Consider the following 21,469-nt stretch of genomic DNA (forward strand, 5'->3'; position numbering starts at 1 on the left):
CTGAACCTGCAGAGATCTGCTGAGTTTTACGGATATTGGGATAATCGGATAATGGATTTCCAGATATGTACTAGAGGCTCTGCTGTCCTTTTAATCAATCCGTACGTTGTGGTCTGAACTCCAGTCATCCATAATCCAGTTAGAAGTTTTCCAGTGAAAAGTTGTCGTTGTTGAGACGATGTGAGTGTGCTAACCACAACAGTTGTTCCTTGTCAAGGAACCACGACGTATCCTATAGCGGTTAACGAGACCCTGGATGCTGGACTTGGTAACGTTCTAAAAGTACGTGTTAACTAGATACATCATTCATGCACGTACACACAAAATAATTATATATCATTCTTATATACACATTCATTAATACTCGAATCGACTGTTCTGACATTTACCTGCAATATTGTAGAAACTTTTGAATATATGCAGATGAAAGTTGACAAATATGAAATTATACTATTTTTGAAGAATATAATAAATTAATATCGATGGAAATCGAAGTACGAATTGTTCGACAGACATTCTTGGAGCCTGAGTAAGTAGTACATTATCGCGCTTATTTATATTTTCTTTTAGTGTTAAATCTCAAACAGTGGGCCATTTTCGGAACAATGCAATTAACAATGCCGGCGACAATTCTCAGCTTTATGCATTAATTCTCAAAACACGTTTTTGAAGATTCTTCATCGAGACCTACTAACCTTTCTCTTGTTTCTTGGGTAAAAGCAAATGATTTAATTTAATAGCCGATTGAATAATTAAATAACGAGTTAAGTACGCTGGATCAAAATGACCCGGTAGTCGCAATCTGAGAGTTAATATATCTGTTTGAACTATATTTATGGAAATATGTTTTATTTTTAAGAACCGAATCTAATACATGTAAATTTGAGAAAATTCAAATTTGGAATTGCTGGTACGGTAAGTTTAAATAGTAAGTAAGTAAGTACGGTTTCATTTAAAATATGACATTATATCCAAAGAATTAAATTTAAATTAAATGTAATATCATGATGAAAGTACTGTAATAAATTAGAAACGGAAGCAATTTTTTTTTCAAATAAAGGTGTTCTACTTATTTCCAAATTCTATTGCACTTTAATATTTTATAATCTTAGATATGTAAAACTGTTCGAAACTGAAACCTGAATATGTGACGCAGTGCCCAGTTTTTTATCCGCTCCTGTATTAAATAGTCACCTATGATTTTATATAGTCAAAAATACGTGGTATGATTAAAACAATAGAAATAATAAAACTTTGTTAATTGTAACTTAGTAAAATAGTTCAAAATAGTGCCATTTAAAAGAAAGAGGGCAAATCTGGTTTTTCAACGAAGTAAATTTTTAGTTTAAACTTTTAGTATTACAATTTGGAGTCGATTCAAAGTTAATTAAGTTTCGTTTGAAATATTTTTATGGTGTCACCTTGCATATAATAATATACAAATATAACTGTAAGAAATCACTTAGCGGTATTTGACTCTCGTAAACATCCTTACGCATGTTATGAAATAAAACGAAGTATAATCTTCAATTTCGTAGAATTCTTCGCGTTTATTGCTCTGCTTGGATTGCCAACCCACTTCTTTAAAAACGTAAATGTTTTTCTGTTTCATCATTCTTGCCAAATAAACGAGTCACGAATGATTGCGGACCAAAATAAACGGCACTCAACGTCTGACGATTTGATTCTAACAAACGCGCTATGTTTAAAAAATTTAGTTCTCCAAAAACAGAATAACTATTTTTGTGCAAGTCTGCAGAAAGGTATATTCAAAAAACCTTATTATTCCGAAATACTTTATTATAGGACTCGAGAACAATCCCCTGAAAATACAGTGCTTTGTTAAAAAAAAAACTCTTATCATTCGAGTACAATACACACGATCGACACTACGCTCTTCGTTCAATTGACGTTCTTTCCTCTGCGTTATGAGTAAACCCACGCACACCCACAATAGATCGTTCTGCGACTTTCGACCTTTTACAATATTAAGTAAATAGCAATGGGTTTAAAGAATTAAAATGATTGCCGATCTAAAATATTTTTATAATAATATTTGCTATAACTTGAACCACATTTAACAACAATCCAATTTTTACATTCTGAACGGAAGTCTCAACAAACTCGAATTATCCCTTAAATAAGTGCAAGTATGAAATATTAAGTATGTTATTATAAAAACTTTTGTGGAAAGAAATAAACTTAGAAATAGCTTCAAATACTTGAATAGAAAAGGATAATACACCAAACATTTCATAAAAATATCAAGAACGAATTTATTCAGACTTTTCGCGATTCTTATCATAATGTATTCAATAAAAATGTGTTAATCATTTATTAAGAGAATTGTGAAAGTGTTTCTGTAACTACAACAATTAGGAAATAATGAACAGTTTATTTTATTTTTGACAGTGCAACTTTGAATTGAACTAAAAAAGTGAACTAAACAATGACAATATTTGACGATCACTTCGTATGGAAATTGCCAAATTTAGAAAGACGGCTTTTAGCTTGTAAAATATATGCGACGATTAAGATCATTTACAATTATATTTATGAATTGTTTCAACATATTGTTCACGGTACTCCTCCTAGACGCTAATTTTTCTATAAAACATGAAACATGTGAAAATTAAGTTAATTGACAGAAACTGGACAGCCAAATAGCAATTTTTAAATCCTTTTAAATTTCAATGCATTGCTAATAGTAATCTCGTCACTTTTTCTGTAATCCTTTTACTGTTCTTTTCACCTACACGCGAAAACATAGAATTCTTTATCCAGCGATCACGATTCTAAAAAGATCAATAAGTAAAAAGCCTCGAAATCATCAGCAGATAAAAAATGGGTCGGTCATAGAAAGTGCATATGTGCTTAACAAACAGCGGCTTTCTCGTTCTGAAAGACCTCTTAACAGAAGTAAGAAATAATTTTCCCAATTACAATTAGCCTCGAAAGTGACGTTTCGTGGATGCGGAGTTCTCCTGTCGATCGAAACGAAAAGATCTCTCGCCGTGTGAAACGCAAGCAGACACCCGGAAAAGCTAACAGAGAGAAACTAACGAACCGCGAAACGTCAACACTCTCGGCGCTTGTCGTTGATAGGTGAGTTACAGAAAATTCACGCGGCCCGGACAAAAAGGTCTTTCTTTCTTGTTCTTCGGGGTTCCGACGCTCGTGTCCCATTTTTAATTTAGTCTACCCCGGATTGCTGACCACCGCTGACTACGCCGTCGTCTACCAATAGACCGGCGTCATATCCAGTATTATCCAACGAAGCTCTCGGTGGAGCCGGCTCAGTCGTGTGATAAACGTGGAGCACCTAGGTGGGTAGAGGTGCGTCTGCACATCAATCGACGGTAGTGAATCGTAGCGGCGAACAATGTGCTCGTGGACCCCGTGAAACGGAACTCGACCTGTTCAATAGACGTGCTAGGAACTGTTGCGAAACCTGGACTGTCGTTCGGCTACCGTGTTTTTCCCCGGGATTGTTACCGGACTGACACTGCCAGTCGGAAAACCCGAAACCTGACGCAGACATCGCTGCTACCTGAAGAATTCTCTGTTCTCCTTTAAGTTTAGTGAGTGCGTAAACTAACGATCGTGCGTTCAATTTGTTAGAATTAACTGTGATTTTCCACTGGACGATTAATTGTCTTTTTTCATAACAAGGACATTAAATGTTACGTCTTTAGTGTTCTTCGTTGATGGATCTGTATTTTGACAGAGAGCTGAGTTTATTGAAAGTAAATTGAAAGTTTAGAGAGTTTATTGAGTAAATTGAAAAGTGCATTTCGGGGAAATTTTGCTTACAATTTACCAGTGTTAACCAGTTAATTGTTGCGACCTCTTTGAAAAGTGTATGCATATCTAAAATGTATCGCGAAAAGTCAGCGATGTAATATACATATATACTAATGAAGTATAACACTTTGTTCACATTAAATATATACAATTTCTTAATAAGAATTATTTATATTTTTTTTCGTACGTATCATTTCAACTTGGCTTCCAAACATTTAAAACACCTTAAAATTTACGAATATGTTAACTTTCTCTATAATTGCAATTTAAACAGCAAATTGTAACTACTTTTTACGCATTGCGAGTACGCTCGTTAAAAATAGCTAATTGGTTGAAAGTGATGATTTCTTTATTAACGCTTAATTTTCTTTTCTTTTTTACTTTCGGGTATGTTAAATAGGACCTCTTCAGTGTACTGTGTCGTAATTTCTGTATTTTAAGACCAACCAGGATTTGAAATGCAAAATGCATATTGAAGTTCTTGTCTTAAATTAATAAAGTTAACGGTGAGGATCTTCCTATGAACGTTTAATTTTTAATTGTTCTGTATTTTGAAATTTCATACTTAATTTACTAGCGTTAACAGCGATGAACTTTCTATTAACGGTTAATTTTCTTTTTCGACACTCAGGGAAGCGTTAAACGGTACCTCTTGAGTGTTCTCCGTCGTAACTTTTATATTTTGAGAAAGACCAGAATTTAAGTTACAGAACATATGTCAGAAAAATTTTCCTCTTAGTTAATTAGCATCAACAGCGATTATTTTGCTCCCAACAATTAATTTTCTCTCTTGACTTTCATGGAAATAAATGATACCTTTCGAGCCAGAGCGAAGTTTAAAATAAAAAGTACATGCTAGCGAAATAGTATTCTGTATTATCTAGAGTCTAGTGTCAGCGTTAGGTAAAATATCCGGACGACATTGTCGAACAAATATCCAATCGAATAAAAATTCCGAATACAATTTTATTTGAATAAGATTTTAATTGAATAAAAACTCATTCGAATAAGAAGTTATTTGGTTTTCAAATAAATATTTATTTATACATAAAATGAATGATCTTTCTTCGTATGCAAGATTGATACGTACAACACACTCATATGTGGTTGCTTAAAAAGACGGTCAACAATTGTTGGTATAATTGTTCAAATAATTTTACGATTTCTATTCAAGTATTTCAGTCGCATAAGAAATTAAAAATTATTCAAATAAATAGATGGATAATTTGTTACGGATACTTGTTATTTGAATAAAATATTCGACGAAAAATAATTTATTTGAATAATTATTTTAGGTAAATATTGATTCAAAACAATTCGAAGAATGTTTAACTTTTTGTTTCATTCCATACACATTTCGTACTCAAGGTTATATGGTACTTGCATAGAATTCTCCGTCGTTACTTTCGTACTTTGAAACACAGAAGTATTCGAAATAAAAAGTTTATGTTAGAGAAATTTCCTCCTGTTCTGTATTGCGTAAAAGATCTGTTTTGGACGTAAAACGTTTCTGTTAGCTTTTAACTAGAAAAACTGTGCATGAAAATGTTGGGCACGCGAGTTTAATTGCTATTAGAAAAGAACAAAAGCAGACTTTCTACCGTAAATAGGAAAGTAAATTGGAAACCTGGATAAGTGCGCAGAAATCGGCAATGGTATGCGCTCTGGAAGAAATCAAGTATTGTTTATAATTCAAAATTCTATGAATTCTTCGAATACTCATTTAAACTAGCGCCTAGAAAATTCTATTGCTTATTTGTGGGACGGATAGTTGATCGTCCAGACCGTGTGCGCTCTAAAAATAAATTAAGAATGGTATAGACTCCCTTTGATCTATATTAATATCAAATCGAATATGTAAATAGAACTCCGATGTTATTTACGAGACGGTAGCCTATAATTAAATTCTGCACGTATTAATGTTACGTGAATTGGCGCTCGTAGCTGTGTCATTGTTTCCTCGATCATATAATTGGACATTAACAGACCGAGACCACCGTTAGTCTCTAGTGCTTCTTCGGTTGGTAACCTGACAAAAAGAAAGCGCTTTTACGACAGTATGATAAAAGTCAGTTTAATATAACACTGTATGCTTTAACATTTGATTTTATTAGAGTACTAGAAATTATATCGTAAACTACTGTTGTAAAAAGCTAGTTATAATTAATCTTCGAGTTTTATGCTTGTATGACAAGAAACGAGTAAATGGAACATAAACAAAAATAAAACATTACCAGAATTTTAAAATACTGTCTCACTGTCATCAGTTTGTTGACGTAATTAAGAAAATTAATAACTTAACAGTAATGTTATTTAATGTTTGGTATGAAATAGATCGTAAATTGAATCGCATTATTTTACTATAATTTTACTACTGTTATCAACGGTAACATAATTCAGATTTCGTTTAAATTACTGAAACATAACTCGATTTCTATACTAATAGATTAAGATTATCGTTAATATACGTCAGCCTCATTTTCTTGTGTCTTGAAATTTCATCCTTGATTTTTACTCGCAGTTTGTAAACTTTGAAAATTTGAACAAAGTGAGACTTTCAATTTAATTTTTCTACGCTGTATCTGTGCGACCCACACCATTTATTAGGCTTATATAACTGTGTCCGTTTTCACCTTATTGGTGTTACAATTGACTCTACCAACTTTTAATTTAAGTACTTTTACTTTTTTTCGCATTTTCATACTAATTATAGCCTATTATATCCTTTTATATGTAAAATAAGCTTAAAAACATTTATTATAGCGAAGTTTCCAAAGACACGCAGCATTTTTTTAATCGATTTTATATGACTCGAACACCGTTAGTACAAATATTGGATAACAATCGAAGCACTTTAATTTTAGATATCGAGAGAAAGAAATTAAGACAAGAGGATGAGCCTCCGCTGGATCCACGAGAATTTAGAGGCGCCAACTTGCGACGAAGAATGCAGCGACATCGATGACAGTTGCAGCGACGATAGCTACGATTCCGATCTATCGATCGGCGAGGAGAAAGGGGCGAAGAACGAAAAGGAGATCAATGGTGATCGCAGAGGGAAACGAGAAACGAGGCGGCGCACGACTACAGTGAAATTCGATGAGAATGGGTATTTGCCAGTAATTACGAACTATCGACAAAGTTCAATCTTTGTACTCTTGTTTAAGTATTGATCACGTTAGGATACAGCTTAAGAAGTTTCAACTGGTACTTTGACCAATCTATCGTAGATTCATCAATTAAAATTCTATTAGTAATTAAAGCAAGTTTAACCTTACTCATCAAATCCTCGATGGAGCAAAATAATCTGCACTGATAGAACTTGAATGAACTGTTGATGTGATTATAGTTCAACTGTACCTGCGTCATCTTTTACGCTAATTACACAATCGACCAAGTATTTAACCCTTTACAATCGGAACCATTTTAATTCGAAATAATAATGATTTTTCCGACCTATAATTGAATTTTGTAAATCTTACAACAGTTACATTTTTAACAGTTTTTTAAAAAAATATAAGTAAATTTGACGATGTTAAAATTATTTTAAGACATGATATTACAATTTTTAATAACACTTTTGTAGCCATTAATTAATGATTCTATCGTTTCATTTATAAAGATATTTAGTTTCCTCAAGATAATCTAGAATGACACAATAGCAATTTTATTATAAATTCAAGACATTTATAGTTAATCAACAAGTACTTTACTAATATTTCGAATATATAGTTACGTACAATTTCTAATTATCTATCTAGTCAATTCTGCAATATTCTTCAATATCTACTCTACTGGAATTAATTCGAGAAACAAAATTGATAGGCAATACTTAATGGATTATTAGCTAGCGTTCATCGTCGCTAATAATTTAATTGTTGATGTTGCGTAAAACCGTTAATTAAAAGGAAACAAAATTTCCCATTTTTTTTCTCGAATTTTCCTTTTAAATTATATTTTTAATACTCCGTTACACAATCATACAGTGAATAATAATTATAGTGATTTTCTAACGAATAGTAATAATAATTACAGCCAAAGAAAGTTTTATTATCAGCAATAATATTCTCAATGATGTACAACTTACTGACATTGATGAAAAGGCAATACATATTTAACAGTAAGTTTCCGCAAGCACAATGTGCCACTAAGTCCGTGGACGTAATTTCCCTGTAACGTGTAGTACAACGAACGTTCATTAATCATATGAATCGATTAACTCTCCGTCCCATGCGTTGCTAACTTAACAATTTTAAATTTGACATCAGCTTCCGCGGCTATTTCGACCCGAAGCGATTACAACTAGTCGTAGAATAAAACAACTTGATTTTCTTCCCCTTCTGATTTATCATCGCATCAGCTGCTATGGTTATTGGTGGCCTCGTATTATTGTATGATCAGATTTAATCTATTATGTTTGAATCCTTGATGTATTCAAGTAATTTATATATCTCGTTCTTACACGGAAAAAAAGAAGAACAACAAGGAGTACGATAACAATCAGTTAATCTTATACGTACTTTGTACTGCTACAAAATTACTTAATAGACTGCTAATCGGACATACAATGCTAATACAAAAATTCTTTCTACAAAATGAAACGTTCACAATCAATCACAAAATTCTAAAACACACAAAATTAAATGGCTACGTGGTAGATATTAAATTTTCAGAAAATTCGACAGAATTTACATATCAAAACAATTCTGACTAAAACTTCTGACATTTATAAAATTTATAAACATATGCGATGAAATCTAACTATTAAAATAATTATTGCTAATGATCTGTTGGTGCGTGGTCTGATGATTGAAAATCTCCAAAATTTAGCAAAACTTAATTTCCTATGGAAACATCATCTGAAATATTTTTTGTTGCAATATTATAAAATATTCATCCATCATAATATAACTGCAATATATGCTATTAAAAAATCTTTGTTTCCATATTTGGTTATTTCTGTGTATAATTTTGTTGTTAAATCTATGTGCAGAATTATATATAAAAAGATAATTTATTTCTAATCAAAACTCTTCCAATTTCAATAAATTTTTGTTTACAATTAAAACTAGGTGTAGATATGATCATTATAGTAAAAAAAGACAGTAAAAAGAAATCCTAGAAAACAAATTTCTGTGGTTCATATCTTGGGATTTTCGACCACTCTGTGACGTTAAAAAATGAAAGAAGGAGAAAAATATTATTCAAATGCTTAATTAAACGATAGAGCGTAGAGTTCTTCAAGTATGTAATCCGACATTATTCGTTTAATAAAATTCGTTAATAATAATACAAATTCAACATTTTCCCGCGACTATCATTACCCAGCAAATTTTATGCTTTTGTAATAAAATTGTATGGTTGACATACGAAGTAGTGGAATCATTAAAAAAATTGGGAGCACTGTAATTTCTTGCTATTCTTACAGTAGTAGACCATTTTAGAGTTGCTTTTATGAGAATGTGAATAGATAGCATTGCAGCTGAAAGTGCAAGAGTCAGTGCGGCCATATAGTGTACCCCTCGATCACGACATTGACAGCGAACGCGTAGTTACCCTTCGATACTCACTACGATTCGCACAGATTGGTCACTTGACTCGCTTAACTTCCAGCGCTGTATTGTTGCAGGGTCAGTAGGTGTAATAGGTTACCGTTCGTGTTATATCATTACCGACATTCGAGAACCGTGGCAACCGACAGAGCTGCAATTCCGCGCGAATTGCATTAGAGCGCACGCACGACATGCACCGCAAAATTAGGATCGACGTTTATGACCATGCCCGAGTTGTAACAAATAGATCGTACCACGTGTAATTAACGGAGGTGCCTTTGCGTAATGCCAAGACGTAATTCTACAAATATTGCATTTTAAACGTTCGACCATTATGCTTCATTAGCGTTCCAAGCATCTTGGCCTATTTAAAATGACGATATCACAGTGACATTCGTATGTTAGATAATTAGTAACTGGATGAAAGTTATGTAATTTTAGTTTATACAAAAAGTTTTCATTATACAAAAAGTGGTCATACAATCGTTTCATTATATCTAAACGTCTTAGTCGAGCTGACAAGTTAGCATTAAAATGTTCAAGAAATATACGGTTCAAAGACGAGTTTTTTTAGTACAATAAATAAACCTGTGACTGCTATTTGCAAAGCTTCAAGCATGACTTTTCAAGTTCTGAGCTGAATAATTCCAGAAAATTTTCTATTTCATTCATTAAAAAATCTAATAATAATAACAATAATATATATATATAAAATGAAAAAGGATACTAGAAGAAATATCAACTTTTTATATCATTTTTATGACTTTATATTAATATTTCGATAATAAATCATGTAAAGATCTAAAAAAATAAACTGTTTCACAAATACCATAAGTTAAAATCGCTATCACTTGTACCACATAGAGAATAAACATAAATATGAAAGAGTTAATTCATGGTTAATTTATGAAAATTTTGATCTACCTCGATTTTTACACGATTTATAATGTAAATAGTATGTATTATCATAAATACGACTAATATAATATAATCTGAACGACATTCATGCAATACAAACGTAATACGTATAAATTTTACCTACTTTTCAGTTTAGTCAGATTCAAACGAGTTAAAATCAAGCTACTAGTCATATTTGGTTATAACACCAAAGGTGTTAAAATCAAGCTACTAATCATATTTGGTTATAACACCAAAGGTGTTAAAATCAAGCTACTCATAACTATGTAAATTTCAACAAAATAATTTTCATTTTTTTAACGTATACAGTTTGAGATTAGTTTTATTTAAGACGTACAGAAATATTGAAAATACTTTTAATCTTGTAAAGTGGGTTACATGGGCTAATGTCTTTTTTATTCGAGATGCGCAGTACTTCGAGACAGTGACAAACACGCGAGAAATATTAATGTATTCGAGCCTTGTTATCTGTACCATTAGCTTGATTATTATCAGTTGACGTTCCGTTTCTTGGCCGGAGTCTATATCGGCATTGCCATTCTTCCCCCTCGAGCGTCCGTTTAAAATTAACAGGGTTGGAAAACATCCACACTGCAACGGGCACGCTTCATTCACGAAGCTCACTGACCTGAAAAGTCGATCGGCCCATTTTTCCAAACGCAATGATATGTTATAAATAGCACACCATCTCCATGCGTCTGTTCGCATTACGTTTACCCATTACACCGTGCTCCTGTCTTCGTTACATTCAGTTGATCAATCATGTACTAATTGTCACCATCAAACATTGAACGAAAGTGCAAAACTATCCTACCGTAATCCTGCTAATAACTACGTGCCTTCAAAAGCTTCAAGTATAATCACATGTTATAGGAAATATATTATAATATCTTCCTTAGAAATATCAGTGATAAGTGAAATGAAACTGCCATTTATTAGTGTAATTACAGAACTTCGGCTAACGTTAAAATAAACTTCCCTGCTAATTGAACGTCTTACACAGTACCTAAACGTTACCGACGGAAATATGCTTTTAATACAAGTTCTGAACATTAAATTCATTCCTTTGAAAATTCTATTAACATTTTTAATAAACAAATCCTCTTTTTACGAAGCCAATTTACTTTGGTCAGAATCAAATCCAGTTTTTTATAAATCAAATTCACCCATGTATACATAAAATGGTTCCTTTCGCGAATCAAGTTCTTCTAAGTTGTTTTCATATACCATTGTAATCGAATTAAAATCGCATGTTTAAAATTCTTAATTTTATTACTTGCATTTAGTGCTAAAACTAACTTAATAATGAACATAACTGTATCTGTGCATGTAGTAGTTGCAACAGAATGATTAATAAAGTCTACGGAAAAAATATTTTTTTCATAAACTTTAATTTTTGAAAGACTTTTAATTGGATCAACGTTGGTTGTGGTTAAAAAGGCAAAGTGAGCTTTTTTTGAACTTATGAAGGCTTATTTCAAAACTAACTAGACTTCGTCCGATTGTCTCCTGTCATTTTCTACAGTAACCCTCGAAGCAATTTACAAAAAATATTTTGAGTAATATTATTTCGCTCTCAAGACCTCATAAAATTAATGTAATATGTAGAAGGTATATTCATTTTGAAAGAAAGTAAATATGGTCTGTAAAATAAAGAATTTGTTCTGAAAAGAGATAAATACGATCTGCGAAATAATGAATTAGGATTAAAACAAAATTGCTTTATTCCTACTTAGGCTCTTACCATGAGACTGTTACGAGAAAAGCAGATAATGCACTGTATGACACACATTCGCACTAAAGCGACAACAGAGGGTGTTAACCCAGTTTTATTCTATGTAATCACAATTCATAAGTACAACGAAAGATAGAACAAGTTCCAACAAAGTTAAATTGAACAAATTTTTGGTTATGTGTATTTGTATACGGATAACTGTCTCATTTTCATTCTTACAGTACTCCGCACTTTGTCACGACTGCATCTGTGAAACCTGCACCTTGTATAATATGGGATCCGAGGAAACTTGCGGAAAATCCAGTTTATAATTGCCTGGTGATCAAATTATTTTGTCGGTCGGGTTACCATCTTGCAGTTTTAAATTCGGGCCGCGTTCAAGGTTTGAGTGGTACCAATGAACCACATGGTAATTTTTATCATTAATATATTCGTAACAACGTAAAATAATATACCAAGAACTATATTTGATTTATTCACTTTTAGCCTTGTTTCACATTATACCGGTGTCATTCGGTATAATTCGAATGCAGAGCATCGAAACTGGTCTTTATGTGGCTTTTAACAAGAAGGGTCGTCTGTACGGAGAGGTAAGACCATAAATTTTAATTAGAAGAATTGTAGCAACACTAAAAGCATAAAAGAAACATAATCAATAGTGACACTATTATTCAATGTCAATTCAATATTTTTTAATCAATAGTGATCGATTTTTACTCCCAAATATATTACAGAGCAAAGAAAAAAAATGTTGCAGACTGTAAATTTTAATTTAACATTTTTTTCGTACAGTTAAGCTGGAATAACGACTAATTTTTCAAGTTTTAAATATTAATATAAGAAAAATATGAGTATCAATGAACTTAAAAGAAAATTCAGATCTAGCATGAATTGTAAACATTGATTTCGTATTTCTATATTTTGTATTGTAACTATATTTTATGATATAAATATTAATGTCCCAAAAAGACGTCATGAAGAATGTAAAAGACCGTCAAACATGCGGTGTATTGAAGAAGTAATGTCTAATTAAGACTTGCCATTTCTACTTCCTGCCTCTCCCCATGATCGTATTTTCATTAACTCTGCAATTTGATGTTCCAAAAAACAAAACTACAAATAAAACGAATTTTATTCTATACTTTTCATTTACTTTTCTTTGCATATAACCTGATGTTGATGACTAATGAATGCAACAATGTTTATTTGTTATTATACTTTTTACAGCGAAATGTGAACAAGGACAACACGGAATGGGAACAGTGGAACGTCGGTTCATACGACGCTTTTCGTTCGCGAAAATATGCGAACCATGGATGGTGGATAGGTATCAAGAAAAATGGAAGGTCAAAGCCGGGTCAAAAAACACGTTGGGGCCAGAAGGCGATACAATTTTTAGCTGTACGTCAAGATTAATTCCTATAAGACATACCTTTTATGTCTGGCATTGTAAAGTAATCATTTTATTAGGTTACAAGTCATCAAAATTGCACGATTCAGAAAAACGAAAATCTTTGATAGTGAATAACTAGCTCTTATTGTGGACCAATTGTTGTATAGAATAATACTGTTCAATAAATATTTAGCTTTTTGCAAGATAAAAATGTTTTTCATCGATAATAGTACACAAGAGTTAAGTAATACATAATTTCTCTATATCGTTAAATTCTCTGAATCTGTTTACTGGAACTATTTAACATCTGTTAATTGCAATTACTAATTTTTTCAATAAATACATAAAATCTACAGTCCATTCATAAGTATCTACGAAAATCATTTTTAATATAATAATATTAATGATATTAATTATTATCTATTATATATAATAGATTTGCATACAAATTAATTTTGAAATCAAAGCAAAGAATTACGTCACACGTATGTAAGTGACATGGCGGTCAAAGTTTTAAAAAGAACTCATCTTTGAACACTGAGAATTTGTTGTACTTTAACAGCAGCAACTAATGTCTAAGGTGATAAAGTAACATTACATTACATCAAATGCATGACGTATCAAGCATAAAATAACGTCAGACTTAGAAAAATTAATTCTTCAATTGATTTTTTTAAAACTATATATGAACAACAAATAAATTCATTGCCTATAAAGTCCAAATATGTATTGAACAGTATAATTCTCGGAATCATGTAAAATATAAATCGTCTGTTAGTGATAGAGGATGTGAAATTCGAATCAGGAAAATAGTAATTCAGATACGGGTTTTTATGGTACTTTTTAAGACAAATAAACAACTTCGTTACCTTCCAATAGAATATAATGTTTATTATAACACTGTTACTCAACAACGGAATAGTTTGGGATTGTGCATTCTGCTTGTGCCCTTCAACTGAACCTTCATCGTAAGTTGCAGTTTCAAATTGCAGTATATTCTTCAATTTATTTTCTTTTTTATTAATATTAGTCGTTGATCGATTATGCTGCAAACAAAGTGTCTCGATCTGATTTGAATTTTACACTTCGCCCGCAGCAATTTTACGAACGCCGATCTGTACTTTAATATATATTATAATTATATGTAATATAATATATTTATATATAATTACTATTTATCTCTTTTGTACACCTACATACATTGTATACAGGTATATCGAAACTCTTAAGCGAAAGCCTCAATTAAAAAACGCTGGTGTTCGATTAAATACGATAACTATAGACACTTATTACCCTCGCATCTTATTCCGTAAATATCAAATATGCTGCCAGCAATTAACTTCAACGAACACAATTTAAAATATAAATAAAATTTATCTGAGACAAAATGCTAATAAAATAATATTCGTTTATAAATCATAGATATCGTTCCAGCTTCGGAATTAATTCTTTCGATGCTAATTAACTAATGATTAATAATTAAAACGACTACATGCACTTAATGTTAACTGAGCTCATAAAATCTATTTAACAGAAACATTAATAACATATTAATGAATCTTTAAATTAGCCAAATAAATCCTTCTCTTAATGGTTTTCTATAAAACGATCTATCAAAAATTCTAACCCCTGCATAGACAGCCATAAACTAACAATAATAACAACTCAAAATCCTAGGTGCAGCGCAAGGTTAAAGGGGATATGCGCAAGACTGGGCGGTGCTGATTTGCTGACAGTGGACGCCGAAGAATATAGCGCCGATGGAATAACTAATAGGAATTTCTGGTATAAGAAGAATAGGCAGGGTGTCAACTTCGTTTCGGCAGTTTTGAACTTAGTAGAGATGATCAACAAAGGAGGCAAAGCTTGTTTCAAAATGAACGGAATTTGGCACGGTTTGGAACAGTTAGTGCACGCGCTGACTTCGAAGTTCGCTAAGGTTAAGGGCATCAAGTTGGGCACCACTTCTCTGGCTAGTCCGGAGTGGTATCTACTAGCTGAAGCTCTGAGATAGTGGATAGTGTGTGTGATGAACAACTGTATCATTACCTACTTATGCAGCAGATTGTGCGAGTTAGAGGTAGAGGTTGGCGCGTGAAGAAAAGAGGCAACTGGTTCATGCCTGGCGCAGTCTCAAAAGTATATGAGATCAGGACTAGATCGGACAATAAGCCGGGGGTGTTAAAATCCAGATAGGAGCACCTGAGGGCAACCTCCATGAGGAGTGGGACCCTAAGTGGGATGAACGAGTCAACATGTTGTAAGTGAACATAAGAGGAAGAAACTTAGGTGGGCTGAAGACGCACGGAGAGTATCTTGGCTGATGCCATTAAGGCAACTAAGAACCTCTAGAGAGAGAAATTAGACACAATGATAACTGTTGCCATGTCCGCTACAGAGTTCGACGACACAGACATCGGAGTTCAAAGCGGATTTTACAAGTTCTTACTGGGATTCGACAAGCCATGTGTTACTGTGGCGCCCAGATGGGACTGGCTTAAATGGAGACAGACTGACATGAACCGAGAACACTCAACCATCAGCGAGGTAATTAAAGCTGGTGGTATGACTGACAAGTTGACCAGTAGATTGAGCCGAGCTAATTGGGAGAGTCTGGAAAAGCTGGGACGTGTTGCTTTACCGAAGAAGGCAGATTTAGGTGCCGCATACTAGTATGCCGCAAAGTAGTTTTGGAACCTTGCTCAGGATATGGTGAATTCGCTGAATACTATAGCTCTGCCATGGCCTCAAAAGCAGCAAAGGCGTACGTTATGTCCTCTCTGTACGCGAAGGGCCACAGGATCCCAGTCGGCGAGATAAGACAAACCACCCGAAGCAACAACTCAAAAAAGTATAATTTTATATACAAAACAATTTCTGAAAAATAAAAACTTTGTAAATAAAAACTATGTATGAACATATAGCATTGAAAGACTTAATTCCATTCCTTCTGCTTACAAAATTTGCATAAACTTAGAGAATAATCATTGAGATTATTCACTCCTTATATATGTATCATAAATCAATAAATAAAATTTTAGTATTATAAATGCAAAATGGAATTCTTTGGCAATATATAATAATTACAAGCGCGATGCTTTTGAAGCAAAAAGCGTATGAAGTGACTGAAAAGAAAAGTAAATATACAGTTCGATCCACGAATGTTCAAATGGACATGGTCCAAAATGTCTTAAGAGAAAACAATCATATTCTCCCTCATATATATCGTCTTCGTAAAATGTATGTACATACTGACAAAACACGAATTGCCTGTATAAGCACATCTATAATACGGCATCTTAAAATCTCTTATATCTACAATAAATTTGTTCTTTCTCCTGTAACTTGTTTTAAATAAGATGTTATAAAATGAAAGCATATACATATTTTTTACGAAGGACCGACGATCACATTATTTCAAGATCCCTGTTTTTTCGGAATTTTTCTCTAGCTTAAGACATAAATTCACTTTTTCTTGGTGTTCGGGCTGGTGGACTGAAAAACACTAGATGCAGACATTAAGTTTTCGATATACTGATTAAGTACTTGATTCTCGCTTCTCAGTTTCAAGTTTTCTTCTTTCACACTGTCCACTCTCTGTGACAAATCTAAACAGAAGAAGCAGTAAGGAAAATTAAAACTTTCCCAATCAGCCGCTCAAGCACTTATTCTATTGTTCTATTATTTTATATTGCTTTGACAGACTAAAAAGTTAGACAAATTTAAAATTCATCTTTGTTTTGTTTAACTTCTAGCACTATTTCCATTATTGCTTCTAGTACTATTGTACAAGGTATGGAGTAGATTAACAAAGTAACCCAGATGATTTATCAGGATAAAGCTCTGATCATGTAAATAAATATCTATTGCTAATTGTAAGTAACAAAACGATTGCTTACCATCTAAAGTATTCTGTAGTTCAAGAACTTGAGCAATTAGTCTAGCCTTCTCCTCCTGTTCATCGGGGCTAATATCAGGATCTAAACCTACAATAAAATCATTGATAAATATCACTGTAGCTTTTAACAGTAAAATCAACTATAATAAAACTTACTGTTAGGACTACAGCTACCATTTGTGAACGTTGAAGGAATGGAATCCATGCTGCGACAATCGCAGCTGTTATCCAAAATTTTTTCTTCAGGAATAATCACTATACATAAAAATATTCATAAACATTTCAGTTACTTAGTAGAAGTACAGTTAAATAACATATAAATCTAGCTAATCACTCTAGTCAGGGAACCTCTAATCTAATAAAATCATTTATCAAGAAGGTAGTATATAATCATTTGCATGAACAATTTTAAATTGAATTCTAAATAACACGTATGATCTACGTTTACATCAATTTTAGAAAGTGCTTAGATGACATACTTGACAAATATTATAATATTTTACTGGAATTAAAATAAGAGAAAACAGGTTATAATTGAGTAAGCGACATTAATGGAATTAAGTAAATTGTGTCAGAAACGCGAATGCAATGTGTTCACCTTGTGGGTCATCATCTGCCAGCGGTATGCTATTCATGTCATCTTGAAGTTTGGCTGTGACGGATGTAGACATCTTAACGCTAAAGATATTCGGAGAAAGAAATAATAGACGACAGAGAAACCTGCGCGCAAGGTTCGAGGGTCGACTCGAACTTATCGATTTCTGCAGAAAACTGATACAAAACAGCTAGCACATTTATGAACAAAATATGCGGCGTGAACTCTTATTGATTTCTAGTCGATTTCTGATTATTCCGATTCCAGATTAACCAGAATAACTTTGTAAAATCTACACTTATTGCAGAAGTGATTCAACGTCGTTTGACACCATTTGTCATGTGCCTCCCCACTGACACCTGCAGGCTTGTTGACTCACTAATTGCTCCTACATACTAATTCTAGTAACTATGTACATACTATGTAGTCCCCTGATCATTTAATCGAACAAATTAAACCTAGAAACTAAGACACATTTTTTATACATATACTTAACTCGGCTTTTTCAATGTACAATATTACAGAAAGAATGGAGGTTTCAATATGAATCTTACAAACACGATATAAATAGATTACATCCATTTTTAAACAAGATGAATGATGACTTTTCAACAGTAAAGCTGTTGGTCTAATTTAATATTCGTAAATTTTATATTACATGATCTGAAATGCCGATAACGCTGAAACAAACAATCAGCATAGACTTAGGATCCATGTAGACATTGCATGAAAATGTTATTTTTTTGTCTTGTTACGTTATCACGTTTCATGAGCGACGCGAACATAGCCACTAGTTTATATTACGACCGCGTTACTAAATTATACGCTTTCAATTAACCCTTTCACTCCGAACGACGGATATATCCGTTATCCACATGCAAATTCGCAGAGCCGAACGACGTATATATCCGACATACCGGTAAAATCACGGTCTAATTTTTTGATAGCATAGCCTCTTGCGACTGATGCGTGAATCTTTTGATAAAACAAATAAACGACACACCACTCAAATTATATTCGTTATACTTGCATTTTTCTATTACTACTGTGTTACATGCCATAAAGGGATAGAAAATCGAAAGTACTAAGTTTAGGATATATAAAGAATTTCAGTGAAGTTTTGTATTGGTACGTCCACCTGCTATCTAAAAATATCCTCTCATTTCTTATAAGTATTATAAATTATTATATTTCAATAAAGTGTTTAGGTTGTGCCCTTCACAAAATGGCATCGAGAGAATTGCAACTGACGTGCAACTTTGATAAATTGAGAATTGATTTGGATAGCAATGTGCACACTTTCGGCGGGAGGACCCGTTCAGGAGTGACGCAACGGCGGACTGATTCGCCGTAGCGAAAGGGTTAATGGCGATAGGAGGGAAATTCGAATATAAATAAAAATTTAGATCGTATATTTATATAGAGATACAGTATCGCCCGAGAGGAATAATTGAGAATATGTAAGGAGATAATGAGAGAGTTCCCCCGAAAATCTTCGTTGAGCCTTTTCTTTATTTAGCGAGACTAATCGAGGGATGTAGAGAAAGTCACGTAGCCTCTCGTAAGATCCTCTCCAATTTCACATGAACTAAATGAGTCACAATAACAAACCCGGATCTCTCAGTACATGATGTCGTAAATCATTAGACAAAGGACTTCTCGGAACTCTCTCTCTCTCTCCTCTCCCTCTCTCTCTCTCTCTCCTCCCTCTCTCTCTCTCTCTCTCTCTCTCTCTCTCTCTCTCTCTCTCTCAGCCTTCGAGCCGAAATCTTCGCGCGCGGCACACCTCCACACCGTTCGTTTTGGCGGGCTTTTTAACACTACGCGCTCGACTGCCGCGCACTCCCATCCGCATGCGCACCGTCGAACCACCAACCACCTTCGAGCTGCAACCGGAAGACGGGCCATCTGACGAATCCGCATCCAGCTGGAGAACTCCAATTTTCCTATTGGACAAGGGTGGAAAAACCAGAAGGAACGCAGGAACAAAACTCGATTCCTCGGGAAAATACGGACAGACTTTTATTCTGAAGACTTGGAGATATCCTCGTTATCCAGGAAATAAAAGTTTTAAAGACGATTTTGTGTAACTAGTTAATTTTTACAAGTCCTTCACAAGCAGAACACTTTTGTGTTCCACGGGCATCTGAACCAGCCAAAACTCCCCAAATCCCACCCAAAGCTACGCAACAAAGCCATTGCATTTTGAGTAAGAGCAATTTTTTGATATTTGGCAGCCATGAATGTCGCGTACTCCTAGTTACTTAACTGTTTTTTCAAAATTCGTTGTTTAGTCATAAAATTGTTGACCGTGAAAGGTTGCAAAATTTGTTAGATGAAAAAAGCAATTTTTTAGTAGGTCATACTGCTCGTTTTGTACATTATTTCAAAAATTTCGTATTTTTAAAAGTTACTAACCTTTACAAAAATCACCAGGCGTCTCAAAAGGTTTTTTGAATATTTCTTGAAAAATATAGATGAGCAATTAAAACTAGTGAATTAAAGCAATTAAAATTAGTGAAAGATTTTGGGCAATTAAAGAACAATTCTTTTAACTATGTTTTATCATAGGGTTAAAGTAAAATAACCAAATTGAGACGTTAAACAATTTCATACAATATTCTACATGCATACGTTATTGTATTGTAATATCCAAATACAGATCTATTATAAATATCTATACATTATAAAAATAAATGATTCTACACATTTGATTATAAATTACCGAGTGAACAATAAGAAGTATTATTTATTCGTAAAATTTCACAATACATAGCGTAGTTTGACATTGTAGCAAAATACGCTATACTGAAATTTTTAATAAATGTTAGTAATCGATTTATCTTCGAACATGCCAAAACTCCACCTGACATTGATTGTCATTAATAATATGTAATAACAAACAAATTTCTTTACATGATATGCATACAAAATGTTTTTACGCCCTCGAAATATTTCCTTAACTTTTAAATTGCAATATTTTATACCATTTTCCAAATATATATTTTTGTTATAGGAACCGTTTATGTAACTGAGTTGTTTCACCACAGGGTAATTACAGAGTAGACGCAACAAAGAATTAGGTCTGTGCTTACAGTTTCTGTGCCCGTGAAGAAACTATTTTTTAAAAACATATAATTACATAGACGAAATTGTGAATATCTATAATATGGAGTTGATCGTAAAATCTCTAAAACCATTTTGAAACAAAAACATTAATTTTGAATTATTGATTGCCAAGTATTTAAGTTTTTCTATTTCTGTGTATGTATATACATATGTTTGTGTGGCGCCACCATTCGGTTTCTAACACAGGTCTTGTTATTTTCTTAATTATGTACACAATTTATTGTACATTTCAGATAAAGATGTCTTGCATTATCTAGATGTACAATATTTCTTTAAACCTTAAACACTCCTACGCCCTCGAGAATTTATATAAGAATATTTTATATTATTTCTCCTTTTTATTCATATCTTAAAAATATCATCAATCAAAACATATGAACGTACAAACATATTGAATATCATACATGTGTGTATCATGGTTGTATGTATGGATATTCCACGCATG

General features: G+C 33.0%; 2 protein-coding genes across 6 annotated transcripts; one reads left to right on the forward strand and one right to left on the reverse strand.

The window, feature by feature from the left end:
- The first annotated feature begins 3,086 nt into the window (after positions 1–3,086).
- LOC144475954 (fibroblast growth factor 1) lies at positions 3,087–15,266 on the forward strand. 5 transcript variants are annotated; one of them, XM_078192414.1, is made up of 5 exons: positions 3,087–3,105; positions 6,669–6,913; positions 12,231–12,418; positions 12,496–12,599; positions 13,237–15,266. In XM_078192414.1, the coding sequence occupies exons 2-5, from the start codon at positions 6,699–6,701 to the stop codon at positions 13,423–13,425; spliced, it is 696 nt and encodes a 231-aa protein (XP_078048540.1). In that variant the 5' UTR covers positions 3,087–3,105; positions 6,669–6,698; the 3' UTR covers positions 13,426–15,266. The 5 variants fall into 5 exon arrangements, with proteins under 5 accessions (XP_078048540.1, XP_078048538.1, XP_078048537.1 ...); XM_078192412.1 differs by lacking the exon at positions 3,087–3,105 and adding an exon at positions 3,286–3,585; XM_078192411.1 differs by lacking the exon at positions 3,087–3,105 and adding an exon at positions 3,286–3,581.
- On the reverse strand, positions 14,268–18,263 carry LOC144475956 (short coiled-coil protein B). Its single transcript, XM_078192416.1, has 4 exons — positions 17,899–18,263; positions 17,457–17,555; positions 17,302–17,388; positions 14,268–17,010 (listed from the first exon to the last, which is right to left on the reverse strand). The coding sequence occupies exons 1-4, from the start codon at positions 17,969–17,971 to the stop codon at positions 16,868–16,870; spliced, it is 402 nt and encodes a 133-aa protein (XP_078048542.1). The 5' UTR covers positions 17,972–18,263; the 3' UTR covers positions 14,268–16,867.
- Between the last annotated feature and the right edge of the window lie 3,206 nt (positions 18,264–21,469).

This window comes from Augochlora pura, chromosome 10 (assembly GCF_028453695.1).
Source record: "Augochlora pura isolate Apur16 chromosome 10, APUR_v2.2.1, whole genome shotgun sequence".
NCBI classification, from domain to species: Eukaryota; Metazoa; Arthropoda; class Insecta; order Hymenoptera; family Halictidae; genus Augochlora; species Augochlora pura.